Source organism: Ovis canadensis, chromosome X, assembly GCF_042477335.2.
Source record: "Ovis canadensis isolate MfBH-ARS-UI-01 breed Bighorn chromosome X, ARS-UI_OviCan_v2, whole genome shotgun sequence".
Lineage (NCBI taxonomy): Eukaryota > Metazoa > Chordata > Mammalia > Artiodactyla > Bovidae > Ovis > Ovis canadensis.
In genome coordinates, this window is record NC_091727.1 from 5,963,462 (window position 1) to 5,976,784 (window position 13,323).

Here is a 13,323-nt window from a genome sequence, read left to right on the forward strand (position 1 = left end):
TTTTTTTTTTTAAGGGACAGAAAATGGCTCATTAGTTTCCTGACATCACAGAGCACTATGTGAGACTGCAAACCCGCCCTGCTCCTTAGCCCTCCACGGAGAATCCTCTAGGGTAAATGCAGCTCCAGTAACTGGTCCAGCACTCAAGGACCCTGAACTCAGCGGGGGACCCCTGCCCCCACACCCGCACGCCCTGAGGCCTCGGTCATGAATGTCATCTGACTGCCACGGGCCTCCACACCACATGACTGAGCATCAGGGTGCTGTCACCTCAAATTCCTTCCCTTAAGCATCTCCTTCATTCTGATGGGCAATGGATCTCGCCACTTGCACGTGAAGAAACGGTCTGCATCCATCTGGTCTGCATTAGAGTCGGCTGGCTGCCCTGATTGGGAGGAACTGCACCCTCTGGGCTGTTAACTGTGTGCAGACCTGGCCCGGCCCCCACCATTGCCCCTTCCAGGGATCTTGTTCTTGCAAGCTCCCCCAGCCTCCTGACGGCATCCCCAGAGCAGAGGACAGAGATCTGTCCTCAGTGTGGTTTTCATTATGTAAATGACTACCATCTTTCTTTATTGGTTTCAAACAACTTCATCATCTGAAATGTAAACGATTCCATTAAAAATGTCAAAACGCTACAGTGTAGCATCCCACAATATATGGGGGTGTTTCTTGAAAGCGTAGCAAGTCTTTTGCTGAAATCAAAGGCACGGAAACCCAACACTTCAAAAAAAAAAAATGTTCAAAACAGACTGATGGAAAAATCGACGAAGGCTGGCAATCGGCAGTTGCAAATCACCCGAGGTGAGTGTTCATAAAAGGACTTGTCACAAGTCCAGGTGTGAAAACGCACCAAGATACAGAGTTTCAGTGACTCATTAATTAGTCACTGCATAACATCTCTCACTTAGCAGCAGCAGCAGCAACAGTAGCAACGTCTCTCATAAAGACAGCTGTACTCAAGGCATCTGGGTTCCTATCACATGAGGGCATGCAGTCACTGTATTCAAAATGCCACCTCGAAAATCCTAAAGTTTACAAATTTCAAATACTGACAGGTTCATGGAAATATTAAAGCAGTGGCATCATCAGCTTTTTTGAAAAGAAACAGACTGATAACGCAACTGATTCCAGGTTAGCGCCTGCTAAAGATGATCCCTGGGTCACGGCCACCTGTAAAGCTGAAGGCCACGGCTACCTGGGATTTTTCTGCCTGGAAAACAAGTTCAGCGTTTCTCTTTCCCTACCCAAACTAACCTGCCGCAGTTGGGTGTCAGGAAAGTGAAAAGTGCAAGTTAAGGTCGCTCAGTTGTGTCCTACTCTTTGCGACCCTGTGGTCTATACGGTCCATGGAATTCTCCAGGCCAGAATACTGGAGTGGGTAGCCTTTCCCTTCTCCAGGGGATCTTCCCGACCCAGGGATCAAACCCAGGTCTTCACACTGCAGGCAGCTTCTTTAGCCCCTGAGCCATAGGGAAAGTCTAAGAATACTGGAGTGGGTAGCCTATCTCTTCTCCAAGGGGATCTTCCCAGCCCAGGAATCAAACCAGGGTCTTCTTCATTGCAGGCGGATTCTTTACCAACTGAGCTATCAGGGGAGCCATGGGCATTGAGAGAGGCAGTAAAATAAGAAAGCAAGACCTCTAGACAGAGGACAGTTCGACAAAGCTGTTAAGTAAACCAGAACTAAACTAGGGGGGAATCAAAGGAGAACCCCAACAAAGCAGAGCTTGTGTGTTACCCGCAGAAGTTCAGCTTGTGAACATCCCACAGCCTCACAAAGGCGCATGTTTCAGAGACCGGGCCTGGTTCACCCAGAGTAACACTGTGAAGTCTTCAAGGCTTCTAATAGCCTTACGTGAAGGGCGAAGGAAAACCTCACTGCTGCTTTTTCCTTCGTGTCAAACCCCAATACCAGCCTGCAGAGGTAACGTGAGGCGTCAGCCAAGCACAGTTCTCAAAGCACTACCCCAAGTTATGTGCTCCAGGGCAATGGATCACTCCATGGACCATCTTCTCAAAACATACCGTGTCTCAAAAAGTCAAGTTTCAGGCGTAAGAAGCCTCTGAAGTTATGAGGTCATCCCACATCTCCTACACATGGACTGCACAGAAAGGATACATGTGTTTCCATGAATTTTCATAATTTTTCCTTAGCCCCATAAGAGAGAAAGAGGAAAAAAATTAGGGCAGTGGTTGGCCCGTATAGTGTCAAAAGTTACGAAAGTGAGTGGTCCACTTAAACACCAGTGTGCGTGCGTGACCACCTCAATGAGTTCACTGCTGGGCCGGGCAGAGGCTGTGTGCTTCAGTTCTGAACGTCAGTGACGAATAAGGGTCATCATCATCAATGTCAGGCAATCCTAGTAACTCCTAGTTTAGTTCCGTTCAGTTCAGTTGCTCACTCGTGTCCGACTCTTTGTGACCCCATAAATTGCAGCACGCCAGGCCTCCCTGTCCATCACCAACTCCTGGAGTTCCTAACCGATGGTCAATATTCACCGAGCGAACAGGGATCCGTACCTGTAGACTGAGCTGATGCTTCAGACCTCAAACTGGGGAAAACATTAAGAAGATGCTCTGTGGGCTTTGCCTGGTGGCTCAGTGGTGAAGAATCTGCCTGGCAGTCTAGGAGTCACAGATTCAATCCCTGATCCCGGAAGATTCCCATGTGCCAGGGAGCAACTGAACCCATGCACCACAGCAAGAGAAACCACTGCAATGAAGAGTAGCCCTCCCTGCAGCAACTAGAGAAAGCCTGGCAAAGCAACAAAGACCCAGTACGGTCAAAAAATAGTTATAAACAAAGAAAAATGCTCTTTGGGATTCCCTATGAGATTGACACGTCAGTAAGTTAACAATGGACAAACGAAAACTGAAGAACTTACAGGTCTGTCCAGGAGGGTCTGGTTCTTCACGTGTGTGTGTGTGTGTGTGTGTGTGTGTGTGTGTGCGTGCGCGCGCTAGTTGCTCAGTTGTGTCTGACTCTTTGTGACCCCATGGACTGTAGCCCGCCAGGCTCCTCTATCCATGGGATTCTCCAGGCAAGGATACTGGAGTGGGTTGCCATGCCCTTCTCCAGGGGATCTTCCCAATTCAGGGATCAAACCTGGGTCTCCTGCATTGCAGGCAGATTCTTTACCATCTATGCCATCAGGGAAGCCCTTCACGAGGTATATGCTTCATGTCTCATTTAAATACTGGAAGTAGAAAGTGTTAGTTGTTCAGTCATGTCTGACTCTGCGACCCCATGGACCGTAGCCCTCCAGGCTCCTCTGTCCATGGGATTGTCCTGGCAAGAATACTGGAGTGGGTAGCCATTGCTACAACTCCAGAAATTAGCTAAAAATTACCTTCAGAGGAAAAAAGCTCCATGTTCTCTATTAGCCTAAAACGACTGCTTAATTAGTGATGGTATTAGATTTAACCTAACTGATCTGGATATATCTTTTAACTGACCTATAATATAATAATACACTGGTGCCCAAAGACAGCTTGAGGTTGAGGGCCCTCTTACGGAGCTGGACAGAGTCACAGTAGAGATGACAGGACAGCCGGGCAGATGGGATTAGGCCCTGGAGGTGTGTCTGATGTCAACCACCAGATTGCCCCAGAGAGGCCCGCAACCTCAGCCTCGGCGCTGCTGAACTAACCGTGGGGCTGGTCCAGCTCAACCTGTGATGGAGCATGTTCTTCCTGAGGAAAAAGTCTGCACTTCAGGATCACTGTTATGTATCCCATGTATTTGTGCTAATATACACTACTTGGGCTTCCCTGGTAGCTCAGCTGGTAAAGAATCCGCCTGCAATGCAGGAGACCCCGGTTCAATTCCTGGGTCGGGAAGATCCCCTGGAGAAGGGATAGGCTACCCACTCCAGGATTCTTGGGCTTCCCTGGTGGCTCAGCTGGTAAAGAACCAGCCTGTAATGCGGGAGACCTGGGTTCATTCTCTGGGTTGGGAAGATTCCCTGGAGAAGGGAACAGCGGCCCACTGCAGGATTCTGGCCTGGAGAATCCCATGGACTGTATAGTCCATGGGGGTCGCAAAGAGTCGGACACGACTGAGCGACTTTCACTTTGATACAATACTTTTCTTTTTCTTACTTACTTCACTCTGTATAACAAGTTACACATCACTACACATCACTACAAATGAAACCATTTTGTTCCTCTTTATGTCTGAGCAATATTTCCTTGTAAACAGGTGCCACGGGCTTCCCAGGTGGCTCACTGGTAAAGAATCTGCCCATCAGTGCAGGAGACATGGATTTGATCCCTGGGGTGGGAACATCCCCTGGAGAAGGGAATGGCAACTCACTCCAGTATTCTTGCCCGGAGAATCCCATGGATGGAGGAGCCTGGCGGGCAGCAGTCTATGGGGTCACGATTTAGCAACTAACCCAACAACAGCAACATATATGGGCCATGTCTTTACCCCTTCATCTATTGATGGACACTCAGGTCGCTTCCGTGTCCCGGTTATTGTAAACAGTGCTGCAGTGAATACTGGGGCGCGTGCGTCATTTCGAATCATGGTTTTCTCAAGGTACAGGCCGGTGGTGGGGCTGCCGGATCATATCAGTGCATGTATGCAGAGTCTAGAAAAAATGGTACAGAGGAACCTACTTGCAGGGCAGGAAGAGAGACTCGGACATAAAGAACTTGTGGACATAGAGAAAGAAGTTGTGGACATCACGTGGGAAGGGGAGCATGGGGTGACCAGAGAGAGAACCACTGACATACACGCACGACATATACACTGACATATATGCAAGACCATGTGTAACACAGACAGTTAGTGGCAAGTTGCTGTACAGAACAGGGAACTCAGCTCAGGGCTCTGTCATGACCTGGGGGGATGGGACGTTTAAGAAGGACGAGATATGTGTACAGATATATGCTTCAGAGAGAAGGGAAAATATCTCTATGTGTACTTAGATTTTCTTTTCCCCCAAAATAATCCTGTATTTTCCTTATGCTCATTATGCCAAAATCACTGCCAAGTCAACAGAGCCTGTTTCTTGTCTTGATGGTTAGCTCTCTGTGAATGCCCTCTCTCCACAAACATCCAAGTCCAGAGTTACTGGCAGCAGAGAGGTGACTTCAGCCCTGGAAAAAAAATGCACTGTGTGAAGGTTAACGTGCAAGCGTCCTGGGACTTCCCTGGTGGTTCCATTGGTGGAGAATCCGCTTTGCAGTCAGTGTAGAGGGTTGCAGGTTCAGTCCCTGGTCGGGGAACTAAGATCCCCCATCGAATGGATGAACTAATAAGCCCGTATGTTCTACAAGTACTGAGCCGGGATGCCTCAACGAGAGAGGCCCTGTCCCCACAAACTATACAGAGCACCCCCCACCCCCCAAGCTCTGGAGACCGCACACCACAGCAAGGGAGAATCTGCATACTTTGCAATAAGGAGCCTCTGCACTGCACCCAAAGACCTTGCATGCTGTTAACTAAGACGGACACACCCATAAATAAATAAATATAAAAAAAACAAACCGCAGGTATCTTTTAATCATTAATCATGTATGCTGGCCCTCTGGAATATTCCCCTTATTCTCGGTGAACAAGGCATACTTGAAATTCACAGTGACTCTTCACTGCTTTCACACAAAAAGCATAATTTATAGCTCCTCTTTTAACCACCTCACTTTTAAAACAAAAAGGTTTTGCAAATGGGTTTTCCACAATCATTCTAATAGCATCCTATTTTTATGCTAAATGAAAATATTTAAAGAGCAAATGATCTATAATAACAGAAAAGGTTTCCTAAGAGTAGACTGTTACAAACTTAAGTGGTGTGAGATTTTGGTAGAAGTCATCCTTTGTGGCTTATAATAAAAAGCATGGAAATAATAAAACTCAGATCCATTAAAGAAATGTCAGTCTGTTAAGAAAGGGAAAACAGCAATTATTTTCAATTTGAGACAGTAACTGTACCAGGGTTCCAAGGATCTTAGGGTGAGAAAAATGGAAAATGGGATGGATTATACAGACTTCAGATAAGAATGTTTCCAACAGGAAACTGGAGGGATGTGGTGCAGCTATGCAGCTTCTGGCACACCTGAGTTGTTATCAGTCTAACAATGGACTTCTGAAAATGTAAGTAAGGACTTGGGAAAACACTCAGCAAACACTGAATTCAAAACCAGCAGTGCCACAGTACCAACTTGATGTGTTACAGCAAGAGAGATTTCTCTTTCTGCTTGTAATAAATAATCCTGAGTGAGTCTACTTTTCTCTTCAAATCACACTCCAAAAAGTAACCAAAGGCTACGTCTCTCATAGTACACTCTGAAGGCATCCAAAATTTGTACATAACACAACAGCATTGGTTTGGCATGAAAGAAGTTGGTCACGTCTGCACGAAGAGTCAAGTAACGCTTAGCATACGGGAGTCGAGTGCCCTAAAATCTGCCTAGGAAGGCAAACTGTTAAATTGTCTGACAAGCCTCATCCCGGTCTTTTGGAAGAGGGCAATCTTAGCCTCTAGGATCTCAAGTGAAAGTGAAAGTTGCCCAGTCATGTCCGACGCTTTGTGACACCCCCATGGACTATGCAGTCCTTGGAATTCTCCAGGCCAGAATACTGGAGTGGGTTGCCTTTCCCTTCTCCCAGGGATCTTCCCGACCCTGGGATCGAACCCAGGTCTCCAGCATTGCAGGCGGATTCTTTACCAGCTGAGCCATCAGGGAAGCCCAGGATCTCAAGATATTGTTCAAAATACTGAAAGTCCCTGCAAACACCCTTCTTTTTTTTTCCTAACTTAAAATTTTTTATTTTGTATTGGGGTATATGCCAATTAACACTGTTGTCCTAGTTTCCGGTGGACAGCAAAGGGACTCAGCCATACATATACATGCATCATTTCTCCCCCAAACTCCCCTCCCATCCAGGCTGCCATGTGACACTGAGCAGAATTCCCTGTGCTGTCCAGCAGGTTCTTGCTGGTTCTCCATGTTAAATCCAGCAGTGTGTCCACGTCCATCCCAGACTCCCTAACTATCCCTTCCCCTATCCTTCCTCCCTAGCAACCATAAGTTCATTCTCTGTGAGTCTGTTTCTGTTTAGTAAGTTCATCTGTATCATTTTTAGATTCCACATATAAGGAATGTCATAGGACATTTCTCCTTCTATGTCTGACTTACTTCTGTTAGTGTGACACTCTCTAGCAAACACACCTCTGTTCTTGGATAACACAAACAGAAAACCACAATACTCATGCATGCATTATAGCTTTTTAAAGGGTGCCACCCCTAGCCTATTTCCCAAAGATTTAAACACATTTACTCCTAGGAAGCCAGTAGAGCCTCAGCGGTTTACTCACGTTGGAGAAAAACACACCATAAAGTCCCTAAATTGATGATGGCCTTCCTACATGTTCAATTTTGGCAGGATTCATATAACATAGCCATTATTTTGTAAAGACTTTTTTTTTCAATGTGGACCGTTTTGAAAGTAATCATTGAATTTGTTACATCATTGCTTCTGCTTTCTGTTTTGGCTTTTTTCACCATGAGAGGAATGTTAGCTCCTAGACCAGGGATCAAACCTGCACGCCCTCCATTGAAAGGTAAAGTCTTGACTACTGGACCACCAGGGAAGTCCTGATAATAACTTTAAATAGAGTATAATGCTTTTTATTATATATATTATATTTACATATTTTATTATATATTTATATATGAAATGCTTTACTACATTTATTTTATTATATTTCATTATTTATTATATTTATAAATATGCACATATTCATTATATTATATTTTAATATGTATTCATTCTATTAAAATATATTTTATTATATGTATTATATATTAAAATATATTTTATTATATGTATATTCTGATATATTTTAACATAGTCATTCTATTAAAATATATTTTATTATATTTATTATATTAAATATAATATAATTTATTGTATTTATATTTTATGAGTCGTGTCCGACTCTTTGCGACCTCATGGCCGTAGCCTACCAGGCTCCTCTGTCCATGGGATTCTCCAGGCAATAGTCCTGGTGTAGATTGCCATTTCCTTCTCCAGGGGATCTTCCCAACCCAGGGCTCAAACCCAGGTCTCCCACACTGTAGACAGATGCTTTACCGTCTGAGCCACCAGGGAAGGCAAGGGTGAAGGAAGAGTATTATATTTTAATATATATGTTATTAAAATATACTTTATTATATTAAATATAATATATTGTATTACAATATATTTGATTATATTAAAATATATTTTACTATATTAAAATTCTGGTCCCATCACTTCATGGGAAATAGATGGGGAAACAGTGGAAACAGTGTCAGATTTTATTTTTTGGGGCTCCAAAATCACTGCAGATGGTGACTGCAGCCATGAAATTAAAAGACGCTTACTTCTTGGAAGAAAAGCTATGACCAACCTAGATAGTATATTCAAAAGCAGAGACATTACTTTGCCGACTAAGGTCCATCTAGTCAAGGCTATGGTTTTTCCTGTGGTCATGTATGGATGTGAGAGTTGGACTGTGAAGAAGGCCAAGCGCTGAAGCATTGATGCGTTTGAACTGTGGTGTTGGAGAAGACTCTTGAGAGTCCCTTGGGCTGCAAGGAGATCCAACCAGTCCATTCTGAAGGAGATCAGCCCTGGGTGTTCTTTGGAAGGAATGATGCTAAAGCTGAAGCTCCAGTACTTTAGCCACCTCATGGAAGAATTGACTCATTGGAAAAGAGTCTGATGCTGGGAGGGATTGGGGGCAGGAGGAGAAGGGGACGACCGAGGATGAGATGGCTGGATGGCATCTCGGACTCAATGGACGTGAGTCTGAGTGAACTCCGGGAGTTGGTGATGCACAGGGAGGCCTGGCGTGCTGAGATTCATGGGGTCACAAAGAGTCGGACATGACTGAGCAACCGAACTAAATTGAACTGACAATACATTTTATTATATTATTTTTATTATATTCTATTATATTATTATTATACTCAATAGTTTTATATGGAGTCACGAGGTTGTACACCAGAAACCAATATTGTAAATCAACCGTACTTCAGTAAAAACACGGATAAACATTCACATGAGCGATTCACGGCACCACAGCGTGAGTTCACAAATTTTCAGATGTTTGTGTGACGCAGGGTATTTCTTCCTGCAGCTCTGTTTGCTGGCCATCGTCGCATCTTCGAGCGACACCCTCTCCCACGTGCACACACAAGCCGCAGTGAGGCTGGGCACCCCTTCGCCCCCGCCCCGCCCCGCTCCTCACCTTTGTACAGAGTCTTGGGCACCTGGCAGGTATGCCCGCAGCCGTTGGAACAGCACTTCTTAACCCCGGAGCACTCGTCGTCCGCGTCGCAGCTTTCCACGCAGGCGGCGGCGAACCCGCTGGCCTTCTCTGGGGAGGGGCAGTCTCCCTGCTTGACCGACAGGATGTACTTGAGGAACTCACAGCTGGTCACGCACTCGTAGTTCTTCTTGGGGAACAGAGACTGCGAGAGAGCAGAAATCCTTAAATTAAAGACCCATGGGGTCTGACGTCCACGACATCAGAGAGGCAGGTCACAATTCTGAGGCAACTTCAACGTCGTTCAACGGAGGGACAGATAAAGTGGACGTGGTACGCATAGACAATGGGATATTACATGGCATTAAAAAGAATGAAGTCATGCCATCTGCACCAGCATGGACGGACCTAGAGACTGTCATACTGGGTGAAGCCAGTCAGGCAGAGAGGCAGAATCATGGTATGACACCCCTCCTGTGAAGAGTCTAAAAAGAAATGAAACTTATGTACAAAACAGAAATAGATGCAGAGACTTAGACATGAACTTATGGTTGCTGGGTGTGGGGGAGGATGGGGGAAGGGATAGTTAGGGAGTTTGGGATGGACACGGACACGCTGCTGTACTGAACATGGAGACCCACAAGGACCTGCTATCCAGCACAGGGAACTCTGCTCAATACTCTGTGATAACCTTATGGTCACCAGGGGGAAGGATGGGGGAAGGGACAGTTAGGGAGTCTGGGATGTACATGGACACACTGCTGGATTTAACATGCAGAACCACCAAGGACCTGCTGTCCAGCACAGGGAACTCTGCTCAGTCCTCTGTAATAACCTTATGGTCACCAGGGGGAAGGATAGGGGAAGGCATAGTCAGGGAGTCTGGGATGGACATGGACACGCTGCTATATTTAACATGGAGAACCAGCAAGGACCTGCGGTCCAGCACAGGGAAATTTGGTCAATACTCTGTGATAACTTTATGGTTCTCAGGGGGAAGGATGGGGGAAGGGACAGTTAGGGAGTTTGGGATGGACATGGACACACTGCTGGATTTAAAATGAGTAATTAACAAGGACTTACTGTCCAGCACAGGGAACTCTGATGGGAGGGGCGTTTGAAGTAGGATGGATACATGCATATGTTTGACTGAGTGCCTTTGCTGTCCAACTTGAAGCTATCACAACATTGTTAATTGACTATACCACAATAGAAACAAAAAGATTAATAAAAAATAAAATGAAACTATGGTTACTCCTTTTATAAAAGTGATGATCATCTCATAAAGTATCTTTTGTGTAAACTCCTATTTTCATATACAGAATATATTTTAGAATTTAAAAGGCTATCTCAAATCCTTTCTGGAAAGAGTGGAATGTAGACAAATTTAATCATCAATACTGCCAAAATGGAAAAAGAGGAGGGACGTGCGTATTTGTGACTGCATGTGGGTAGGGAAGGAAAAAACAAAATCTTGCGCCATCAGATTTTTCCTTTAATTGTTTACAAAATAAATGTACTTGCTTTCTTTCCCTCTCAGTCATGTCTGACTCTTTGCAACCCCATAGACTGCAGCCCACCAGGCTCCTCTGTCCATGGAATTCTCCAGGTCAGAATACTGGAGTAGGTTGCCATTCCCTTCTCCAGGGGATCTCCCCGGCCCAGGGATTGAACCCAGGTCTGCTGCGCTGCAGGCAGATTCTTTACTGTCTGAGCCACCAGGGAAACCTCAAAGAAATGATGTGCTGATTTTCTAAAGAAGTATGAGCCATGAACTGTAACTTAACATTATACCCAACAGATACACGTCAACCACACACACATACACCCACAGATTATGGTTAATACATTCTGAGTTCTGACACTGTAAATTTAAAGTACAAATTTAATGTACATGTCCTCAGTACTCTGACAAATACCAGGGGAAAATTTCACCCTCTTTAATGCAAAGCGTGGAACACTGGAAGCACTCGGTGGAAAAAGTACAGTCCCAAGGTTTGAATTCAAATTGCAGACGTCAATAAAATTGATTGTTAATAATCAGATATAAAGAGTCGGACACAACTTAGCAACTGAAGGGAAACAACAGTCATGTATAACATTTGAAAATAATATGATCTGACTGGATTAAAATCGCATCTCAACTCAAGAACTATCCAGGTAAGACAGAAAAAAGGCCACATTTTCAGTATTGAAGTAGCAGAAATCTGTAGCTAATTAAAAAAATATAACTTTGTAAAACACTTAAAGCATTATCAGTTCTTAAGGCTTTTCTCTCTTACTCAATTTCACAGCTCACTGTTCTCTTACTTTCGAGATCTGCTTTACTTCACTGGCTTTTGAAAAAGTTCTAAATTCCAGTCCAAATCTAAGGAATCGAGGAAGCGTGCAAAAGGATCGGGAACAATTGTGGAGTGTTGGCCAAGTTTCCTCTTTCAGCAAAATGTATACATTACATGGGCTGAAAGAAAGCCGTAAAGTTACCCAAATTGCTGGCCCCTGCAACACAGGCTGAGCTTTGCAAGTAGAAATGATTTTATTCAAGCTGGCAAGTGTTTACTGCTGGCTAAGTTAGCAATCACAGGGACTTAAGTGTGTATTATGGTATAATCAAATCAACTGAGTGCAAACTTGTTCACATATGAAAACGAGGTGTAACTTGTAATCAGAAAACAAAGAAAAAGCTCTCTGTCCACGTGAGTCTAATCACCCATGTACCAACCACCATGCCCTTGAACCAGGACAGAAAAAGAGAGAAGCTGTCTCCTCCTGTTGCTAGTTTACTCGCCGAGCTAACAGATCAAAGTTAAAAACACACACAGTCGGGGAGACAGATCTGGAACGTTTGTTCCCACTGAGAGCGAAAGCAGAATGATCACGAAGTGAAAGTGTTCGTTGTTCAATCCCGACCGACTCTTCGCAACTCCATGGACTGTAGCCCACCCGGCTCCTCTGTCCATGGAGATTCTCCAGGCAAGAATCCTGGAGTGGGTTGCCATTTCCTTCCCCATGGACTGTAGCCCCCTAGGCTCCTCTGTCCATGGGGATTCTCCAGGCAAGAACACTGGAGTGACAATGTAGGGCAAAACCATACAGTATTGTAAAGTAAAAAAATTAAATTAAATTAACATTAAATAATTTAAAAATAAATAAATAAAAAATAAAAATAAAAAAGAACACTGGAGTGGGTTGCCATTTCCTTCCCCATGGACTGTAGCCCACCAGGCTCCTCTGTCCATGGGATTCTCCAGGCAAGAATCCTGGAGTGGGTTGCCATTTCCTTCCCCATGGACTGGAGCCCACCAGGCTCCTCTGTCCTTGGGATTCTCCAGGCAAGAATCCTGGAGTGGGCTGCCATTTCCTTCCCCATGGACTGTAGCCCACCAGGCTCCCCTGTCCATGGGGATTCTCCAGGCAAGAATCCTGGAGTGGGTTGCCATTTCCTTCCCCATGGACTGCAGCCCACCAGGCTCCTCTATCCATGGGGATTCTCCAGCGAAGAATCCTGGAGTGGGTTGCCATTTCCTTCCCCATGGACTGTAGCCCCCCAGGCTCCTCTGTCCATGGGGATTCTCCAGGCAAGAATCCTGGAGTGGGTTGCCATTTCCTTCCCCATGGACTGCAGCCCACCAGGCTCCTCTATCCATGGGGATTCTCCAGCGAAGAATCCTGGAGTGGGTTGCCATTTCCTTCCCCATGGACTGTAGCCCACTGGGCTCCTCTGTCCATGGGGATTCTCCAGGCAAGAATCCTGGAGTGGGCTGCCATGCCCTCCTCCAGGGGATCTTCCCGACCCAGGGATCAAACCTGCCTCTCTTACATCTCCTGCATCGGCAGGCGGGCTCTTTACCATCTGAGCCAGTACGGAAGCCCTAATCCAGAGGGACGGCAGGACTATTTGCTAATTAGTGAGTTAATCTGCCACAGTCACCATGTGAACTATTGTTCCATCAATTCCTCCAGAGTGTAGCCGCTGTGAGAAACCCTTAACAACATTCCTTTTTAAAAAAGAAAATATATAAAAAAGGTTTGAGCGCGTCATCTAAATTCAAGTTCA

The 13,323-nt window shown here is 45.2% G+C and overlaps 1 protein-coding gene across 6 annotated transcripts in view; it reads right to left on the reverse strand.

The window, feature by feature from the left end:
• The window catches only part of ANOS1 (anosmin 1), a 222,339-nt gene that overhangs the window by 58,869 nt on the left and 150,147 nt on the right, over window positions 1-13,323 (reverse strand). For all 6 annotated transcript variants that reach the window (XR_011253673.2, XR_011253672.2, XM_069573507.2 and 3 more), the window contains exon 4: window positions 9,249-9,471. Coding sequence is in view for 4 of the 6 variants with exons in the window: in XM_069573507.2 (XP_069429608.1) it covers window positions 9,249-9,471 (223 nt within the window). In the remaining 2 variants the exon portion in view is untranslated. The remainder of the gene's footprint in view (window positions 1-9,248; window positions 9,472-13,323) is intronic.